This window comes from Heliconius melpomene, chromosome 9 (assembly GCF_056956725.1).
Source record: "Heliconius melpomene rosina isolate 202511_hmr_F chromosome 9, ASM5695672v1, whole genome shotgun sequence".
Lineage (NCBI taxonomy): Eukaryota > Metazoa > Arthropoda > Insecta > Lepidoptera > Nymphalidae > Heliconius > Heliconius melpomene.
Window position 1 is genome coordinate 7,777,466 of NC_140397.1, and position 22,620 is coordinate 7,800,085.

Genomic DNA, 22,620 nt, shown 5'->3' on the forward strand with positions numbered 1-22,620 from the left:
AAAGGAAACACTGTTCCCCAAGCACTTCTCATTATTCGAGACACTGTGTTGATTAGCATAATGCTTTGTCTTGTTACCGCAGTGAGGAATTGTAAATAATTTGTTTCCTCCAAAAGGAATTGAACCAATAAATGCCATGTTCACAGTCATATGCTATGGCGTCAATTCTTTGTTATATTGAAAATTACATTGATAAAAAAGTTAAATTTTTTTATCAAAGACTACTGTTTCATTTTTCTATTCTTAAGACAAAGTTTACCAATTGGATATTCTCTTTGACCTTTGGTAAATGGAGATTGAAGTGATTAACTGGTTTTATTTGCCTAATTCCCAAGATGTGAAATTATAAAAGATATATTATTATAGATAAAAAGGGCAAAGGGATAAAAAAATGGATTTTTTAAAAATTTTAATTAATTTATCTACATTTTGTGGTGTTTTGTATTTTTTTTTGCTCAAATAGACTAGGTAGGGGTAATTAAATATATTGAATAAAGCTTATTCTCATAAACATACTTCTTTTAATATCCTTTATTAATTAAATTAATAACGCAAGTGCTGTCTTTTTAGTAACATCTCAGGATTATTTTTTTTTATTTATGTTATTTAATTTTTTCGTTTTGGATAAAGAAAGGACATATTAAATAAAATACCAATTAATTTATACATTTATATTTGCAAACACGTAATGTGTTCACAATAAGGAACACTGGTGATCTATCACATTCTAAAAGGCGTTTACATTTTGTAGATGTCTTTTACATAAATATTTATTTTAACAGTAGCTACATTTAAATATGTTTTAATTGACAGAAATCAAATATATGTAATTTCTATTATACATATTACATTTTTAAAGTTCGATTTGAACTGTGTCATAATACAATAAAAAAATCAAAACTGAAACCAAATATGAGATAAAAAAAAACAATATATAATCATTATATTAGACATCTACAAATTTAGTTTTAAATTTTCTACTACCACTTTCACTAACCATCAAATAAATAATATAAATTTAGTATATCTAATAGGAATGTCTAAATTAGGTGCAGAATTAAGTTTTACATTTGTATAAGACCAGTATGAACAGAAAAAATCCGTGCTTTTTTTATAGGCAGAAATACTAAATAAATGGCGAAATTCTGGAATCCCTTATTAAACTTACAAGTATTTAGTTAAAGCATGGTAGACAGAGGGAACCTGGGAACCTAATATAAATTATGGAGGCATTGCGTGTTGAGTGAAGAAAGTAAACTCCGCGCTTTGCCTCTATACCATAGCAATCAAATGAAAATATTTAATTTGATCGAGTGTTTACAATCGCACGCTTGTGCCAAAAAGAGATTACATACAAACGATTTGTGGAAATTCACTTTTCAAAATATTTCCGAACGTTAGAAAAAAAAAATCTTTATTTTTTCATGCTTTTCTTTTAACATTTCTCTAATTTATTCAGTCAATATATTTGGGGTGTCCAGTTCTTCTCGGTAAGGGGCTTAAGCGTCATGAGATGAAAATATTAATAACTTTAGACCAAATAAACGCCATGTTCAGTCAATATACAAATGTAAAACTTTTACATAGTGAAAAGTACGTCTATTTTAAATCCTACAACACTTATTGTTTAGTCAATTTTTAAATTAAAAAAAAAAAACAGCCACAAAATAAATATTCAAACTTACTATAAACTAAAAAAGTAAAATGATAAATTTAAGATACACGAAAACAAAAAATATTCCTTAAACCAATAAAGCTAAATTCAAATAAATAAATTGAAGACATGCATGGGTGAAAGTGTTGTCGCCAAAAAATTAAATATACTTTTTGTCAAAAATCCAATATTTTTTCATGTATCTTAAGTATTTTTTATACAATATTCTGGATATTATGAAAGTTACATTTTTTATTTGTTATTTTAACAAATTGTTTACTACTTTTAAGTTCATATACCTAATTATTTACATGCATTTAAAAGTAATAAACAAAATTTCAATTTTATTAAGGCCGTTGTCGATCAGTGCCGCAGTGGCTAATTGTGAAAGCGATGGCGGTAGGTTCAATTCTCACTTGAGGGAATAAATAAATTTTGACAAAACGGAATATCTCATCACTAGGTTCCCTCTTTCTACTCTGCTTTATGTGGGAAATAATATAAAATTAAATAAAAGAAATAAATTTCATTTATGCATACGACTTCGAGAATCTACAAATGCGACATATCACTTTTATCCATGTACTCAATTATTGTAATAATCAATCAATAAATAAATAAAAGAAAAAATGCCTACGATTGTAAAGCAAACAGTCTATATTACTACCAATATGATTTTATTTATTCATGTTAAGCATTAACTGGAATCGAACTGGAGACTCTTCGAGTACTCTCTTGTAGTATTTGGTTATAGTAAATAATTAAGATTTTTATAATAATACAAGCGTTCCTAAGTATTGTCGTTCAATCTACTTTCTAAGTTTAGCAGATCTATGTTTTATTTGATTATTCTATACTATTTATAATCTATGTCTCCGCTATATTTTATCTACGAACATATATAAATTAAGAGACTGATTTAACTTAATTTTAAAAGATTTTTTCTAAATGGGCAAAAAGTCTTTGTAATTTGCTTGTTGTAGTTTGTCCATTTTCAATCCTTCAAGTTTATTATTTGGACTACACTATATTTTACATTAAAAACATGTGTCCGAGAAGGTTTCCAAGTGAGAATAAAGATTCTAGGTGAGATCCACACTTTAATATCCAAGTATTTTTCCTGGTGTAAACGGTTATTTTTAATTTTCAAGGTAATTTTTTTGTTAGTAAAAATTCGAAAGTGAAAATGGACGACACTCCCCCTTCTCCGTTTCTTACGCCCATAAATATTATCTTATAATGATTGTGACTTCTAATTCCACGACGTCATTGGCTTATATTTTAAAATAATTTTCTTTTCTACTTCAAATTAATAAATATATCTAAGAACAAATATAAGAATTATTTTTTGGTTAATTATTTTTTATATTTTTATTTCTTCAAACAAAATTTTAAGTAAAGAACAGGAACATTAAATTATTTTATAATAATAATTTTGAATTAAGATAAATTAATGTAGAATTCTAACAATAAATATATATATTTTTTAGAGATCCCGCCTCGAAACATAAGATACAAAAAGTATTCCTTTTTTACAAAAATTAAATAATTCAAAGCTTATTTTAAAAAAAAAATCATTAAAGGTATATTTTTATTTTAAGAACTAAAAAACGATTATGTTGAAAAATTTAACATATTCAAAATCAACATAAAAAAACTCAAAAGAAAAGATGGTACATTAATTTTCTTGTAATTTGAAAACTCTAACTGTCTCTATCTGTCCAATAGATTACGACATAAATATCAGACATTAGTGTCAGACATTAATGCGGTTATGCGGACAGTAATGTACGGTTTTTTTGAGTAGTGTCAAATTGCAATTAGAGACACTCGACGTAGACACTGAGTGTACCGTGTATAGTGTCGTAGTTTATTCGTAACTTAATATATCAGAAAACTTAAACTTTTATATGTTTCCTAAAATATTTTTCTACTTTAAATGTGAAACGACACCTTAAAATGTTAGAGAGATCTGTCTAGATAAATATATAAGAGAAAAGTGAAGTAATGAGCTTATTATTTATTTAGAATTTGTAAATAAAATATTTAGAGAGAAGAAAAAGAGAGTGATAGAAAGTGCAAGAGAGACCGATATATAGAGGGAAATATTATTATTACCTTTTCTTTTCTATAAAAATAATTTATCAATGATAATTTAATATTGTTGTGTCTGTTATAATGTCTTTAAAAAGAAATCAATGCTTTCTTCATATATGAATAAATGATATTGTTTCTAGAACTTTAAGTATGATTAAAAAGTAATATCAAAAATAAGGAGATATATAATGCTCAAGAATACAATTGCTTACCTGCAAAATTCTTTAAATTTGATAATTTAATATAAATATTATAGTCTCTGGTTTATCTTACGTAACGTAAGTAAAGCGAAAGGTATTAACAAAAATTACACTTCTTGATATAAAAAAACCTAAAGCAGTATAAAAATAAAAGCTTGTGACTAAAAATTATTACAATCTAAATCATCGACAGTCAAATCGAATATGGAATTGCGAAAATTAAAATTATAATTTTATGATATCGATTTTTAAACAATTATAATATAATTGATATAACTTGTCATGTCATCTAGGTATATATTTTTATATAATAAAATATGTAAATATATTTTTCAGATATGTTTGTGTTTATGTTTATGTATTGTAATTTACTGTTCATCCATAGCGCTTTTGAGTTCCATAGCCAACTTGTAGCCGAGCTCCGGTCGACGGTCACGACCTTCCACCATAGGTAAAACCTGTAATTTAAATTATTTTATAAACAGTATATAAATAAACAAAAGTAATATTAAAATATTTATATAAATATAACATATGTACTTTTGAAGTATAAAAGTTTTAAAGTAGCGGGATTTGATGCCGCGCCTCTTCGAAGCCGTCCAAGCAAAGTGACCACAATGCTCAAAAGTTCTTATATGTTAGCTTCCAACGCTATTTATATATTGACATCTCTGTAGGGACGATTTTTACAAATTCCTGAGATAATTGCTTAAAATTTCAAATCAATGTTATTTGGCAAAAGAAAAACAAATTCTAAATCAGCTTCATACCGCACATTTTCCAAGAGCATTGTTCAAATTTTCATTTAAAGAAAATTGGAACAAAACAAATTCTCAAATAGTGAAGAGGTGTCTCAAAACTACGTTCTCGCTGTTTTCCCTGCTATATGGGAAAAACGTGATAGTAAAGAAATTACTACTTTGAATTCAGCTTTTCAATAGGCAAAGGTGAAAATAATATTATGTTTCAAAGATAACCAAATTTCTATACCTACGTTTAATTAAGTGTATTTTGCAACGTTGTTTTATCGCATTCAACGACATCGTTTTAGGTTATTTATTACTTTTTTTTATATTAGGCATATAAATACACACTAAACTATTCAAATTATAGTTATCTTGTCTTAAAAAGTTAATGAGTACTAAATTACGTCAATTGTATTAAAACTACTATTTTTAAATTATTATCACAAAACAATATATACTTATAATTTGCGTAAAATATGCTCAAATGATAATTATTTTCGTTTCATAATATGGAATAAAAAGAAAATAGAGTCAGCGGTAATATTAATAAAAAATCTAAATATTACTTTTCAATAAGACCATTTTTCGCAGTAGGAGGAGACCTCAGTTGACCTTCGAACCTTTGCTAAATGCATGAAACTGAAAAATATCTTTCTAGTTTAGAAAATGTATCAGAAATTCTTTGCCGAGTGTGGAATACACTTTAAAAATATTTTAAAAAATATATATTCACCTGATGAGTCTCCACAATGACCCCGTTATTATTGACTATGGTGTTCTTAGTGGCCTCTATGTCGGCGAGGTCCACGCCGCGACTCGCGTCGTCTATCAGGATCGCCCTGTAGCCTATTGCTAGGGCGTCGGCGATTGTTGCACCTGGAAGAGAAAGAGAAAGATTAAAATTAGGTAATAATGAGGTTAGTTGTGTCGCAGGAGCACAAGAGTGTGGGTTCGATTCCCACTCGATAATTTATATATTTAATATTTTCAATCAATCACCACTCAACACGAAATTGCAGATTTCGGCAAAAAGTAGGGGACAAAAGTATCTAAATGGGGAACGGATTGTCTTAAAACAAGGTTCTCGGGTTCCCTCTACAGTTAAACTATAGATATTTTAATACATTTTTCAAACTACTCTGTAAAGGACATAAGTGAAGATATATAAGAACATAGCATAATTGCCAAGAACGCTAAGGAGGATTCCAATGGGGTTGGATTCCAATCTTGCTAAGTTTGAAATTCAACCTCATTGGAATCGTCCTTAGCGACTTTTATTCCATTTGATAAAAAAAATGTCGTGGCGTAGAAGGTAACTGTAAGTCACTGTAAGCACGCATGGTTGTGAGTTCGATTTCCACTTGAGTAAGAGAAATATTTATTATTTTCATTTTCTCTGGTAACAAGGCATAGCCATAGATATAGCGTGAAGAAAAAAAAATCACACTCACCAACGCAAACGTCATACGCAAGTCCACATATAAATATATCGGTGGCACCCCTCAAGCGCAGTTGGTTACAAAGACTGGTGTCAGTCAGTTTCTTATTGTCCCAGAACACGGAGTACGAATCCACTTCGGGGTTGGTGCCTTTGTACACTTTTATCGCGTGTTCTACGATCTGTTGAAAGTATATATATTTATAGTTAGCGAATTTCAAAATACTATTTGCCTTTGGAAAATAGACAGCAATGTGTGTTATTAATAGTAGGTCCTCTTTAAAATATGTACTTACTTCCATATACGTACATATCATAATTTATATATTTATATTTTCCTATTTTTCTTTGGGAAGCAAAGAGAATCTAGCAATAATACATTTTTCAAAAGTAAATATCACCATAAACGAGGCAGATTGTGGTGTTGAGCGGCACCATTTAATACAGAAGAAATATATGTATCAAAAAGACTGGATTAATTTCTATAATAAATATGTTCGTTTCAACGGATACGATTAATGCTACGTAACTTAACGCCAAACATACTAACGAAAGATAACACGTAAACCAACCTTCAGATCCTTATGCAGCTCCGCGCCCCACGTGTCCTGCACGCAGTGCCGCGGCCACAGGCGCTGCTTCATGGGCGGCGGGCCCGCGAATATCACCGTGTCGTATGCTTGCGCTTTGTCCGCTGACACCTGGAGCGGATAGTTGAGTCACTACGGTTTCTTAGTGAGCTTTTAAGGTCTGGGTAAGTAAGATGTCGATGATGATTGAAATCGACGGAAGTGAGGAACTGAAGTATCATAACACGAAGTATCTTAACCTTAGGTTCCCAGGATCAACAAAGTGATCCTATAAGCGTTCCGTTTTTACTTTCTGAGGTACGGAACCCTAAAAAGTTTAATTACTTAATTATTTCACTAAATAATCGTTGTATACTGTTAACTTACGGGACTAGAAGGATGCAACTCTCTCATATGCACGTTGTCGATGAAGCTGACGTGGTCTGGTGGATGCCAGTCCAGGGAGTAGAAGACGCAGTCGAACGGCACTGACTCCAGAAGTCTATTGATAGGATCTACCACCTGGAAATTTAATATATTTCTATTATAGCAAGATAAGTAAATATATTATTTAGATATTATTATAAAAAAAACATATCTTTATATGATGGTATCTTTATTTAACAACTCTTAACTTCCACCAATTTAAATATAAATTTAACTGATTTATATTTTGTATTTACGGCTTGGCTTGTCATACAGGCTTAAATTCTATTATACCTATAGTACTAAACTAAAAATATAGTAAATATAGTAGTAGTAAAAATATAGAATTGAGGCCGTCATAGCGCAGTGGCACACGCGACGGTTGTAGGTTCCATTCCGTTCTACTCGGGGAAATTAATTATTATTTATGAATACTTTCATTTCTTGCTGCTATATACGTCATACAGAGTGAAGGTGAAAAAAAAAACGAAAATATAGTAGATATAAGTCAACTCATATATATGCCTTATAAATACAATTAACAAAATACAATACGCGGATATCCGGTTAAATTGGATCAATTTTGTATGTTTTATGAAGCGTAAAGCCGTTTTTCATTGTTGACGTGCCCTAGTACCATCATTGTTATTTATTATATGCCAACACAATATATTCACTATTAGCTACCTATTCATCTATATATTCGTATTAACTTAATGTATGAGGTCAGAGGGAACCTGGGAACCTAGTGTTAAAAAACTACGCGCCCATAAAGTTATTTCCTTTCTCCACTTTTCACCGAATCCTGGAGAGTGATGAAATGTAAATATTAATAAATAATTATTCATGTCCACGAGTGGAAATTGAACCCTTAACCATCGTGTTTATTTATTACGGCCCTATTTTTATTTTAGGTATTTAATTTAATAATATTAGTTGGGATATTGATATCTATACATTTTTCTAACAATCTAAAATAATTTATAGTTCGTGATTCATTGTGACATGCACTTTGCAAGAAACAATATCATTGTGACGTGAATTACACCGAACTGCAACTCAATTTAAAAAGATTTAAAGGTAAACTAACAAAGATTTTTTCATTTTATTTGTTTTGGAGACATTTTATTGTTTCAGCCACGCTACATTCTAAAAGTATAAATTTGGATTTGCTAATAAAGGAAAAAATAATGTGTATCGAATATCGATATCAGTGTTGCCAGACCACTTTTATAGCTCAAAATCAGATTTCGCAACCAAGACAGGTCCCGCGGTGCCGTTAGTGAAGCAAAATCAAAAAATTGTAAGTATTTTTTTGATAAAACGTAGGTTTCTTATATACAGGGTGTCCCAGGAGTCAACGATAAAATGAAAACAGGTGAAAGACCAAGTCGTGACAGTTATGAGAAAAATATAAAAAAAAATCTGTGTCACGTATTTATCTTATTATATTGATTTAAAAAAATATCGGAAAAACCGACACCCTGTGATGATTTTTCAAGTCGTAAGACTACAAATATTACTCTTTTTTCATTTTTTTTTCTGTAATGTAATCATGAGTAACCCTTCTGTGAATTACAGTTTAAGATTGAAACATACCTGCATCGGTTTTCAATAAAATGCCGTGTTTTTGCCAAACATTAAGTTCAAAATATTTAGTACATCCAACTTTAACCGACTGTACTATAAAAAAAATGTACTACACTGTGTTTGCAAGCTACTTTAAAAGTTGGCGCATTTAATCTGGATTCCGAAATGGTACGATACTTGCTGGATTACTTCTTTGTTGAAGAAAGAAAAAATACACGATAATCGGGATGACGTTCAGCGTTTTGGTATCTTTTCCGATACATTCCAGCTGCAGCATTAGCATTACAAAACCGTTCTCCATTAATGAAATGCATATTGGCAATGTGTCCAAGACCGAGTATATGGCCTGCGAGAACCAACTTTTACACAGTGTAGTACATTTTTTTATAGTACAGTCGGTTAAAGTTGGATGTACTAAATATTTTGAACTTAACGTTTGGCAAAAACATAGCATTTTATTGAAAACCGATGCAGGTATGTTTCAATCTTAAACTGTAATTCACAGAAGGGTTACTCATGATTACATTACAGAAAAAAAAAAGAAAAAAGAGCAATATTTGTAGTCTTACGACTTGAAAAATCATTACAGGGTGTCGGTTTTTCCGATACTTTTTTAAATCAATATAATATGCAAAATATATGACACAGATTTTTTTTTATATTTTTCTCATAACTGTCACGATTAGGTCTATCACCTGTTTTCATTTTATCGTTAACTCCTGGGACACCCTGTATAATAATATTAAAGTCGTCGTGGTCGTAATATCGAGATAAATTGTCTCGATAGACAGAGAAACGATAAGGATTCCGAAAATTTATGGCGATATTTACGCAACCCTAAATATCACCATAAATTTCCACACTCACTTTCCATCCAAACTAAAAAAAAAACAAGCATTATAATCAACGACAACCGCAATAGGTGGATTAGACGATTAGTTTCAATTGGTTAAACATGAAACTTATTAAAACATCTTGAAAACTTGGTTTAAAGCAGTACCGAATCGGCAAGCTACCACCCCATTTCGGTGCCTGGCACCGATTCGATGGCCTAATTGGTATTCGCCACCTCAACGTGTGAATGGTATTCAAAGCATTTCTAATTTAAGCACCTTGGCACTGACAGACCTTTGGGTTTCTGATCGAAAGTGGAGCTAATGGGATCTATTTACGTCTGTGGTTGTGTTGTAGGTATTAGTTTACTTCCCCCTTTGTTATATTACATAATATAAGATATAGGATTTAGGCCAGTCGTGCGAATGTAGACGTGATAGGTTGCGAGTTCGATTCTTACTCGGGGAAATTAGATTTCTTCGCTTCGGTAACAAGGTCTGCAGAATTTGCCGAGAAGAGGAAAACGGAAGTGTTTTAATGGGAACGGAGTGTCTTAACACTAGATTCCCAAGTTCTCTTTGGTTACCCTGCTATGTGAGGGATATAGCGTGAAGCTTAAAAAAGTGTTTGAATATTAATTTTAAGTATTTTTGAAATTCGCAAACTAATTTTAGTTAAGGCTAATAACCTTAATTGAACATAGCGAAATTTGATATTGCGCGTTTAAGTTATTACGACATTACAGATACTATTGTAAAATATTAACAACAAATTTTACCCAGATGAGAAACTTTATGAAAATCTAACAAACAAAGATGCTAAGAAAAAATGAGCAATAGCCATGTCAGGGTTTAAAAAAAATATTCTTTTAACATTGAAGTAGCATTCCACGTTAAGGAAAAAAATATTTAGAACACTTGAAAATAATTTGCTTCTGAATACTTATTTTGTTATATTTTTTTGTAATTTCACGTTACAGTCCCGCTACGCCCAAATTTTGATAAGTCTTTTAAATTTTTAATTCAAATAAACAAACAAACACATAATACAATGACATACCTAAAGAAACTGCACAGCATATATATTTTACTGTTATACGATTATACTATCAACGGGATCTACGGGGATTCCTGGAGTCCAGTAGTTATCGGTCATCAATTATCATTTATCCTCATATTTTCCATTGACGGTTATTGATTCAACCTTGGTCTCATATGCAAATGTAACAAGGAAATTGACTCTATTCTGTCTTAAAAGAGGAAAATATTCAGAGAAATCTAGGATAAGTCATTCCGTTTTCAACCTATAATTTTGTATTAATTCCTCAGGTGTTGCCTTGATACAACAATATTTAAAAAGTCTTCAAAAGTGATAGACATTTCCGTTTCTCCCAACTCGAACTGATAACCTAGATTGGCATACAGAGTAACTAATCACTACGCTCAAAGCTCATTCTCTACCCACTATTCCGTACCCATCACAAGCAGGTATACATTATTGGAATATGGCCAAAGTAACAGTTTCGTGAAGTTTATGGACAAATTGGTTAACTAACTTCGTTATCTGCGGTTAATGCAGTTTTTCCAAACATGCAATTTCTTCATTTTTGATTTTGGCTCCAATAAACCAGAGCCTATTTGTTTGTTCGCAGTTGCATAATATACGCGAAGGTTGCGGTTTCAAATTTCAGCCGATAGAATGTTTATATTTATAATAATTATTTTAGTATGATTTACTTAGATAATTTTTATTCGATTTTTTTGTTAGGTAAAGCTCTATTGCCTTCTTAATGAAAATATTAATTGTAAAACATCATCTACAAATGCCTGGTTGACTTAACAATTCTATATAAATAATAAAGTGAAGTGTTGGTAAAAGATGATCTTTTAATAAGATTTTAGAAATAATGAAATGTTATCATGAATAACAATCCATTGATTCTCCAAAATGAACGAATGCTTCAAACCAGTCGTGACTCAGAGGCAGTAGCGACAGGTTGTAGGTTTGATTTCCACTCGAGGAAATGTAATATTTAATATTTTCATTTCTTCGCTCTGGTATCGAGGAGGCAAAGCGCAGTGTTGAGTTTCTCCATTCAACACGAGGTACAATATCTCCAGAGTCGGTGGAAAGTGGGAAACGGAGTATATTAACACTATGGCTCTCCCTACCTTGCTACACGCGAACGACAACGTGCAGAGAAAAAGGAAACAAAAAACATAATTTTAGGCAATAGTTTAACCAAGTTTTATATTATTGCCATAGATCATTATTTCGCTAATAATGTCTCATGTCTCGTAGGTAGTGCTTGGTACTGTCTGTATAATGTATAATAGTAGGTACCTTAAAGGTCACGTCAACTAGGTCTGCAGGTACTAGACAGACATGCCGGTTTTTCTTTTTCTTTACTGTAATATTTACTTGTATTTATTACTTTATTTAGATATTCAGTGGTAGTAGCGTTTTCTCTTGCGAATATATCTTTTTTGGGGCATCAAAAGGAAGAATAATATTAATAGATATTTACCAAATACGACGGGCAAAAACTGAATAAATATATAATATTTCGAAAATAACGATTTGAAAATTATGTTTATTTTACAATTTTCGTTATTTTTAAGTAATTAAATTAAAATATATTTTTTTAGTTTTTGTTTAAGTTATACCTAATTAGGCATTTAAATTTATTTGCATTTTGTGTCCTAAAGCCGAATAAATTCCTATTATATAACAAGGTCAATCCTTATTTCCGGTCATAACAATTTGAATATGATAAAATCAAGTTAACACTTCATATGTGAATCGTATTACAAATTACAATGCATTTCAAATAAATATTTAAAAAATGTTTAAATAGAGTCAATACAATGGATGACGATGACGCTTCGAAATGTGATAAGTTTGCAACATTTTCTAGCAACAGTAACAGGAAACTATTAGGAAATGTTGTTAGTCTATAAAATATTTCCTATACACATACCACTTGTTGTAATAACGAAGTAAAAATACGGAGAAGTGAAGTCAAACTCGCCCATCGAGGGTTCCGTATTCATTTGAAGATTGTAGATCAACGGAAAGTACTTGTAAAAATGGACAAATTTAAGTTTGTGGGTGTAGACATTACAAACATAATTTTGGAAACAGGTTCTTTTTTCCTGAAATACCTATAAATATTCAGTTTTCAGATGCGTGTTTGAGTGGCGGATTTCAACGCTTGCTTTGCCTCATCACCAGATCGAGGCAATGATAATATTATAAATTTCATTGCCTCGAGCGGTAATCGAACCTACGACCTATCGCCTTTACCCCTTGTGCCCCTACAACTGGCCTAGAAACATTTAGATTAAAAAAATACTGTTAAACATTCTTCTTCTATCAATAAAAAAGTATCGTAAACTAAAATCAATATGCAACATATTAGATAAGAAACAACGCATGGTACATGCACGTCATGGCTACGTCCATGTTGGGTCGATTCATGTGTGGTTATCTTACCCAGAGGATCTAAGTAGGAATAAGGGGGAAATATTTAATTAATAGAAAATATTCAAAGTAGGTAGAGGAAGCCTAGTGTTAACACACTCCCTACTTTCCGCCAAATTCTGAAGAAATGCGTGTTGAGTGGCTTCTTCCACTATAAACGATCCGTTTTGACTCGATATTAGAGTGAAGAAAATGAAAATATTTAATATTTAATTTCCTCGACTGGGAATCGAACCAACAACCTGTCGCGTCTATAGCGTTACAACTGGTCTCAGTCAAATAAAAGAATGCTTTTTTCCCATAAAATCGGTTAAGCACCTTGTATAGAGACACTCCAGTCTACACTTTTCGATTTTCAGATTCATTCTGAAGTTTGTATTGTAGCTTAACTGTATCTGAACGACATACTGTATTCAAAACAAGACCAAAGCAAGGCCAGGCTAAGTAAAAAAATAAAAATATAATTTAAAAATGCAAATACAATAAGTCTAGTAATAAGGAAACAAAACACGGTATTTAAAAAAAAAACTAATATACCGTTATTATTATCAAGGTCTCGCATTTTACGGGATAAATAAGTGGAAATAATCAAGCATGTCAATCCGCTCTCCTTTCAGGCTTTCGGGGCGTTTAGCATATATCTTTTAAGTTATTGCCAAAGCACTTTGTTTCTTATTTTGTGTATTTTAACTAAGAATTTATTAACTATTTCCGTTTTTTTCAGCTTCACGCTGTATCCGCATGGTGGGTACGCAGAGGGAGCCTAATGTGAAGGTACTGCGCCCCCCATTTTTGAAGGTATTGCGTGTTGAGTGGCTCCACTCAACACTCAGTTCAACGCCGCGCTTTACCCTGACCCATAAAAATATTAAATATTTCATTTCCTCGAGTGGGAATCGAACCCACACCCTGTCGCGCTTAGTCACATGGTTGTGACCCCGCACCACAACTGGCTTAGTAGTTAATTAGTCAAGCATTGCATGATAACCAGAGTATGCAATAAAATCACTACAAATATCTACATATATATATATATATATATATATATATATATATATATATATATATATATATATATATATATATATTTTATATATTTTAAATAACAACAAAGCATAAATATTAACTACGTTCAGCAGTGGACGGCTATAACATATTCGAGAACGTCTTGTCGTTGTTGGACTACGTTGGACTGTTAACACGACAGTTCTGAGTTCGTTCCCCACTTGGGGAAATGCTTATATACATATAATTTATTTTCATTCCCATCCTTGATGATGAGCTTCACCAATCAACACGCAATATATCTAAAATTTTGCAGAAAATGGGGGAAAGGAGTGTCTTAACACTAGGTTCCTTTTGTCTACACTGCTTTGCGGGATAAAGGTGAAACTGAAAAAATATATATTTCGTAAGCGGAGGAGGGCACGTGTGACCAGCGTACGGACACGTGCCCGTACAATATTGATTGCACAGACTTGTGATGAAGCTAAGAGTAAAATTACAACATAATTTTACAAAGAATTATCGCAGCCATTTTACATCGTAGCTTATTTAATATTTTTAATATTATTGACGTGTTATTTTTATTGAAGAAAGAAATATACTTTTTTATTAAACAAATGGAACGTATGGCTTAGTTGTCAAAGCGCTTGGAAAAAAGCGTTTTAAAATACATTTTCTAAAGATTCTATTGCGTATAAAAATAATATATAAATATAAGAATAAGTTAAACATAATCTAGCTGTATTAATAAATAATTAATCGAATATTTGTCCTTCAAAACATCGATATAATGGGTGTCATGCACATATTCGTATACAGGCAAACAACAAAGGTACAACGAGTAGAATAACCGAATGTGATTAAATTACACCGCATTCAACTTTTTCGAACAATCGTGCCTGTATTTTGTAAAGCCTTCTCATATGTATTTGTCAACAATTTTAATCGTAAAATGAAAATTATACAATATATATGTATACAGGTACATAATTGTGACTATACGAGCATTTACTAATATTATAAAGCTGAAAATTTTGTTTGTTTGAACGCGCATATCTCAGAACCTATTAGATCTTAAGATAGTAGATACTTAAGATTTAGATTTAGTGTTTAGATACTTAAGATAGTAAAATGTGTGCATATGCCCGCAAACCTAAGTTTGTCAACTTTTATAAGTTGTACTTTCCATTAACCTGAAATTGTTAAGGAAATGTCGGTGGGCAACCCGACTCACGCTTAACCGATTTTTTCCTCTAATACAAAATAAGCTAACATAATTGAGTGACAATTTAATAAGCTTTTTACCAATCCCATAAAAGTAACGTTATGTTGCAATTTCGATATTATTACAGGTTTTACGGTTACCTGCCCAGCATTTGTGCTGGTAATAAAATGCGTATATTTTGACAAAATTCTTTATATTTAAGTATAAACCGAGGCCAGTCGTGGCGCAGGGCACAGTGTGATTGTAAACGCTGTTAGTGTGGGTTCTATCCCCACTCGAGAAAATGAAATATTTTTTATTTTCATTTGCTCGCTCTGTTAACGAGGCAAAGCGCGGCGTTGAGTTACGCCACTCAACACGTAACGCCTTCAGAATTCTGCAGAAAGTGGAGGATGGAAGTGTCCTAATGGGAACCTATATCTTAGCACTATGTTCCCAAGTTGGCTTTGCCTACCTTTCCATGTGCGAGATACGGCGTGAAAAAGCTAAAAAAAGACTTGGGTATATTTTCCTTGTTTGCAAAGAGAGATCATTGTTTCAAAACAATCCATTCTTCGTTCTTAATACGCTCTTATTAGATCGACTTAAATATGCAACTTTGTAACTATGTCTCGGTCCCTAATGTCTAAGGATCGTGGTCAGCATCAGGATTGCATCTGGAGATGATCTGCCTCCATGGGTATCTATTTATTTATCTAAACACAATTAGTTGATGGTCTGATGATGGAGCCAGCACCTTAATAGCAGAGGTATCTTTAAAGGTTACTAGTAAACCATTCGAGTTACTAGCAAGCTCATTAAATAGATATATGGCACCAAGCACACACTCTCCACGATAAAGGCTTTTTTGTTGTTTCTTTAACTATTTTTTTAGCTTAAATGATTAACATCTTGTATTAACAAAGTAAAATCGTAAATAAAAAACTTGTATTTAACATATAACAGTCTAAATATAAAGTTATTGAATCCAATGCGGCAGAGGGGTATGCTAATGTCGTCGATGATATTGGCTTCGAACACGAACTATGGAATAATCGAGTACTTTCAAGTTTTATGTTATGAAAAAAAAACCCAATAAGTAACCTACATTTTAAAAATTGTTTTTTTTTTACATTTTATCCCAACTGCCAAATACTAAAAAGCAGGTTTAATTTTATTGACATGTCTAATTTTATCTTGTGTCATAAAACCAGTGTTCGGCCCTTTTTTACGGTTTTTCGCAAGATCCTATAAAGAAGTTATTTTAATTTTTTTCATTATTTCTTATAATTGAAGACAAAGTAATACATTTTAATTGTAGTAACATTATTAAAGCATTAAAGCTTTGTATTTTTTAAATAATAAATATTGTAAACACTTACCTCTCCTCCATCTTGTTGTGCGTTACATTTGCTGATGTTCAGAGTTCCAGATATGAAGTCGTTTTGTACGTCCACGATGAGGAACGCGCTGACTGGACGCACGATCTAAGGACGAAGAAACATTTTAAAATCCAGCCTAGTTCCTTCCTAGTATCTGTTTTTATTTTAGTTTCACACTTTACCCAGCACAAAGCAGGGTTGGCAGAGGGAACTTGGGACCTAGTGTTAAGACACTACATTTCCCGCCGAATTTCGAGGCATAGTGCGCCAAGTGGCGGAACTTAACGCTTCGCCTCGCCTTCGCTTACCAGAGCGACGAAATGAAAATATTAAATTGTATTGAAATGAAAACATTAAAAGTGAATCGAAAGCACCGCATATAAAATATTTTAAATATTCTAATATTTAATACCATACGCCCCCAGGGGCGACTGGCCCCATCGGCAACGACTGACCCCATCTGTCATGTTTAACACATTGGTATCTTACTACCTCTTTAAAGTGTGCATTATCATAAGAATTATACTCATATTCTTAAAGACAGTATTAGTAGTAGTTCTTTAGTTATGGCTTTCAAACTTGACATTTAACACTCGTCGTTTTACCCATTTCTTTAAAGACCTAATTAAATTTAAATATGAAAGAAAACTGTGACTATAGAAAACTATTTCATACGTTTCAACTACTATTTCATACGTAAATACGTGGAGGAAAAACTAAATGATTAGTAAAAAATAAACTGTTCATCAAAATGCAACTTGGCAAAATTTTCCTTAAAAACATTTCTGTATATGAAGATAAAAAAATCACAAGTCATATTAAACAGTGAATGAGAATTCATTTTTATTGCTGACGAGAACTTTTAATTAATTTTGTATTTATTATTTTTTAGCTCCAAGCTGCATCGCGCACATAGCAGAGTAGGCAAAGGGGAGGTCGAGGGAACCTAGTGTCCGTACTCCGTCCTCCCATTAAAAAATTTTGTGGCGGAACTTAACTCCGCCCGTTGACAGTGAAATGCTGTGCTGATTTCCATATAAATAAAATGTGATACTTACAACTTTAATCCAATGATTCCAGCAGAAAGTAAACTCCTCCTTATCTATGAAGCCATCATCATTTTTGTCGAACACCTGGAAGATGTGGTGCGCCTTCTCCTCTGATAAAGGATATATGTGGCCTTTGTCGTTGCGGAACAGAGCTCTACAGATGAGGCGGAACTCGTCGAGATTCAATTGCCCGTCACTGGAGAAGGGAAGTAAGTAAGTAGGGAAGTAAGTAAGTCTCCAAAATTCGGCGAAATGTGGGAAAATAGAGTGTCTTGAGGGAATATACCCTCTACCTACTCAGCGTGTGCGTCGTAAGTGCTATAGCTATAAGACATAAAAACCTTGATGTCTTAAAGAGCTTTTTTCATTACAACGAGCGAAGCGAACATGGGGGAAGACCCTTGTTTTTATTTGTTTATAAGATTATTTAAGTTTTTATTTTAAGATTTTTTTCAGTTAACACATAATACTCCAAAGTTGACAGAATATTGAGAACGAAATTAGTTTAACTTACTCTTCTGCCTTCTTAAAATAATGAATTACACATTTTGACATTAAGTTCAGGGCGTAATTTTAAAATTTAGATAAGATTTTATTTTTTATTTTCATTGTATAAGAATAATATTTTAATTTTCACTGTATAAGAATAATATTGTACTCTTTAATAATTCATACCTACATATGTATGACTATACGAGTACAGGTAATTATGTAGTCATAAAGAATCACTTGCAATAAAAATCACTCGTGCAACAACACAAGTCACGTTCATCATTTTGGTTAAAAAACAACATAAAAATACAAACCCAAAAATATTTAAATACATTTATAATTTATTTTAGCAAGTTTTTAAGTAAGTAACAAGCGAGGTTTTGTATCGCTTAGTTTCGACGGTAGTTCTAAGTTCATATTATAATCTTTTAGCAAAGAATTTGAACACGAGTCTACGAATGCGCAACGGTTGTTGTAAGTTCCATTCCCATTCAGAGGAATGAAATATTTAATATATTCATTTTCTCGCTTTGGTAACGAGGCAAAGCTTGGAGTTAAGACATTCATCAGGCAATCCTTCGAGAATTCGGTGGAAAGTGGAAAACGACGAAATGTCTTAATAGAAACTGATTGTCTTAACACTAGGTTCCCAGGTTCCCTCTCTCTGCCTATTCTGTATATGCGGAATACAATGTGAAACTAAAAAATATTTGTACCGTGACAATATTGTTATTTAATCTCCTTCAGATCATGAAACCAAACGTTTTAAGATTAAAAATATATCCCCCAAATGGATATCGAACCCCCAACCATCTCAACTAAGTCGCTAGGCTAAAATGTATTTAATGATATTTATTATTATTGTACTGTAAAAATCAGTTATAATATAACCAAAAGTTTATGCGGGCGAAGCCGTGTATGGTAGTCTATATATATATAAAAGGACTTGTCCTCACTGACTGAGGTAAGACGCACGCACAGCCGTAACCGCTGTGCGTAGAAACGTGGAATTTGGACAGATGTTTACTTTCGTAATCTGGACATCCACTAAGAAGGAATTTTGAAAAATTTTAACCCTAAAGGGGTGAAATAGGGGTTGAAAGTTTGTATGGAAAAAAAATTAAATCTGCACCGATTTTTATAAAAGTGTAAATTCAGACTCTTAAAAATATTTAATTGTATACGTGTTTCACGGTTTTTTAGAATTTACCCCCTAAAGGTGCCAATAAGGGGTTGAAAATTTGTATGGAAAAATTTTTAAATCGCCACCGATTTTTATAAAATTTGAAATTTAGACTCTTAAAAACATTTAATTGAACATGTGTTTCATGGTTTTCTAGAATTCACCCCCTAAGGGTGCAAATAAGGGGTTGAAAGGTTGTTTGGAAAAATCTTTAAAACGCCAGGTTTTTATAAAATTTGAAATTTAGACTCTTAAAAATATTTCATTGAACACATGTTTCATAGTTTATTAGAATTCACCCCTAAATACGCAAGCGAAGTTGCGCGCGTCCGCTAGTATAATTATAATTGAATTTTATGTAGTTTTGCGAAGCGTCCTATTAGGTATGATTACCAAAAATTATATAAATTATATGTAATTTGGACCAATTTGCGGAAACTAAAAGCTTAATAACATGCTATTTATTTAAACAATTTTTGCTTATTTATCTTATTTAAATTGTATTGTCAGTCATTTAAGTTGATAGCATCTCATTGTTCAGTGGAAGTTACTTGTAATAATGTCGTAATAGACTCCAATGTACGTGGGTTCGAATCCGACTTGAAATTAAATATGTATTTATAATAATATAGGTGTTTACCTAAAACCTTACCACTGCTGGTTATCTCATGTCTTCGACTAATATATTTAACTAGAAATTATTGTAAAGGAATTGGTATAAGGCAATCGTCGCGCAGTGACACTATTTTCCTGCTTTTAATGCGATGATTGTGGGTTCGATCTCCACTTGCGGAATTAAATATTTTGATTTCATTGAGTTCCACCACTCATTACGCAGATTGCCGAATTTGGGAGGAGTGTGTTAACACCATAATTGGTATTGTATATAAGACAACTATAACTACTACTATATGCGGGTCAATATATGTTATAGTTACTCCAATTTTAATAAGATTTCGCGGCGTTTTTTATTTTTCTCGCAACAATAAGCTGGCCGGTACGCAGAGGGAATATAGATTTAGTATAGGTTTAGACACTCCGTTGCCATCTTTTCGCCGACTTCATTGCATGTTGCTACATGGTTTGTTGTTACCACAGCGAAGAAATGAAAATATTAATAAACAATAATTAATTCCTTCGAGTGTGAACCGAACCCTCAACCGTCGCGTTTACAATCATAAGCTTATGGCAGTTTTTTCATAGCCTTTTCTTTTCTTACTTACGCGATCTAAACAATGTAGCTAATGCACGTACATTTACAATTGTTCAAAAAATAACAATAAAATACAAAACCACATTGGTCACAGTTATTTCGTCATACAAACTAAATACTGAGAGACAGAGAGTTTGGTATCTTTGAAATCTAGTTATCTGGCATGGTAGAAGATTTCACGAGTGTTCGAATGTACACCTGGTCTGGTTGTTCTGAGTTCTATTCCCACTGAGGGCATTCCCGTTTGTATATTAATATAAAATCGCGGCGTTGTGCTCCGTTACTTAATAGTTTAGAAATGTAAAGAAGGCGAGAGAACAAACTATAATACCGAGTTTTCACTTGTTTACCTCGCATGTTTTACCTACTTGAAATTTTATCATGTAAATTATGTTTAATGAAATTCAACGCCACACTTTTCTTCTACACCAGAAAAATCAGCTTCACGCTGTATCCCGCACACAGCAGGGTAAACAAAAGGAACCTAGTGTTAAGACACCCCGTTCCTCACTTTCTTGAAATATTTCCTTTCGTAGTTCAAAAATTGAAACTGAAATATTTCATTTCCTCGAGTGGGAATCAAACCACAATCGTCGCGTTTGCCCGCAAGCTTGTGCCCTTGCGCCACGCCTGGCCTCACGTACGTTTCGCCGCAAATCGCGTAAAATTTATTCAGAACTGAAAGAATTGAAACCGTCGTTATTTCGAATATTATTCTATTTAGTTCCGCCATTCAATACTCAATGCCCCAAAGACGCGAGGTGGAAAGTTGGGAATGGAGTGATTTAACAGTAGGGTCGCTCTGTCTATCCTGCTATATATAGGATACAGCATGGAGTTTAAGGAAAACTACCTCCTTATGCATTCTTATCTTAAGTGTTATTTACTATTCTCTGATATAAATAATACTTGAAAAAGGTAAAATATTATAACTTGTTTTATATAAAGTGATTAAAAATAAATCTTTCTTTACATTATATCCCACATATAATCATATATTACAAAGTAAACAAAGAATTAGAAAATGAGTGATAAAAATACTCTATTCTTTAAGGAATAATGTATTAATGTGTCTACTCTATGGGGAAAAGTATCTGTACATGGGCATGGTCTAATTATATATAGAGACATTTTGTGATGAGGAGTGGAATAATATAATAAAGCGCTATGTGTAGTTACCAGAAAAGAAATTAAAAAAAATTGTTCTCCTAATTGGGAAATGAAACTATAACCAGGATATTTACAATCAGCTGCAATATTTTGTGCAAGTGACTAAATAATTATGTTTACATGTTGTTCAATGAATTTAATTGGAATATAATCTTGATTTATTTATATTATATCTATATATTTAATGAAAACCATGAAAAAAAATTTAAAATATCTGTCATTTCTAATAATAAAAATTTTTAAGCTAAAAACAAGTGAGAAATGGAAAGAAGGATTTTAATATATTAGTAATATAGTTTATAGAGAATAATCATATATATGAGTAAAGTTATAAGCAAATAAAAAAGTTTAGTTGTTGTTATATGTATTGACATCGGTAGGAAAAACTTTTTAAGACGGTGCCTAAGTTTTTAACAGGATAATTAAATTACTGAAACTAAACAATACAGAGGAAAATATTAAAAAAAATAATAAATTTGATTATTTTTCTAAGAAGATAAATTATGAATTATGGAACTTGAATTGCATCCAACATACCCATCTTTATCAAAGGTTTCATAGCAGGCGTCCATATCGAACAAGCAGATTTCGTAGTCTAAACAGTCGTTAGCAACCTCCGACATCGTTAGTTGGATCGAACTGAATGCACAGCCGAAGCTGCGCTCTCTTATAAAGCAGTCCAACATTGTTGCGCGAGCACTTAACCAATACAACTTTAATACCTATTATACTACACAATAAATATTGTCTCTTCACTTTAAAACGTAGCTATAGCTTCCGATCGTATAGTCACTGTTTCAGAGTTACATATAATTTCATTATCAGTTACATTTTCATTTACAAAATTGTGTAATTCATGATTCACAAATAATAAATACACCGGTT

General features: G+C 32.0%; 1 protein-coding gene across 1 annotated transcript; it reads right to left on the reverse strand.

Annotated features, from left to right (window-relative positions):
- Nucleotides 1-656: 656 nt before the first annotated feature.
- Nucleotides 657-22,541, reverse strand: Naam (Nicotinamide amidase). Its single transcript, XM_085190219.1, has 8 exons — nt 22,273-22,541; nt 17,687-17,873; nt 16,629-16,733; nt 7,092-7,226; nt 6,708-6,836; nt 6,149-6,317; nt 5,431-5,573; nt 657-4,409 (listed from the first exon to the last, which is right to left on the reverse strand). Exons 1-8 carry the CDS (start codon nt 22,419-22,421, stop codon nt 4,320-4,322), a joined length of 1,107 nt encoding a protein of 368 aa, XP_085046345.1. The 5' UTR covers nt 22,422-22,541; the 3' UTR covers nt 657-4,319.
- Nucleotides 22,542-22,620: the final 79 nt, after the last annotated feature.

Bases quoted from the DNA above. Each gene is read 5' to 3' on its own strand.
- Naam (XM_085190219.1), bottom strand. From the start codon at position 22,421: ATGTTGGACTGCTTTATAAGAGAGCGCAGCTTCGGCTGTGCATTCAGT. The intron at 7,227-16,628 runs GTAAGTGTTTAC...TTAAATTTCCAG, and splicing joins CACAACAAGATGGAGGAGAG to GTGGTAGATCCTATCAATAG. The intron at 6,837-7,091 runs GTAAGTTAACAG...TATCCGCTCCAG, and splicing joins AGTTGCATCCTTCTAGTCCC to GTGTCAGCGGACAAAGCGCA.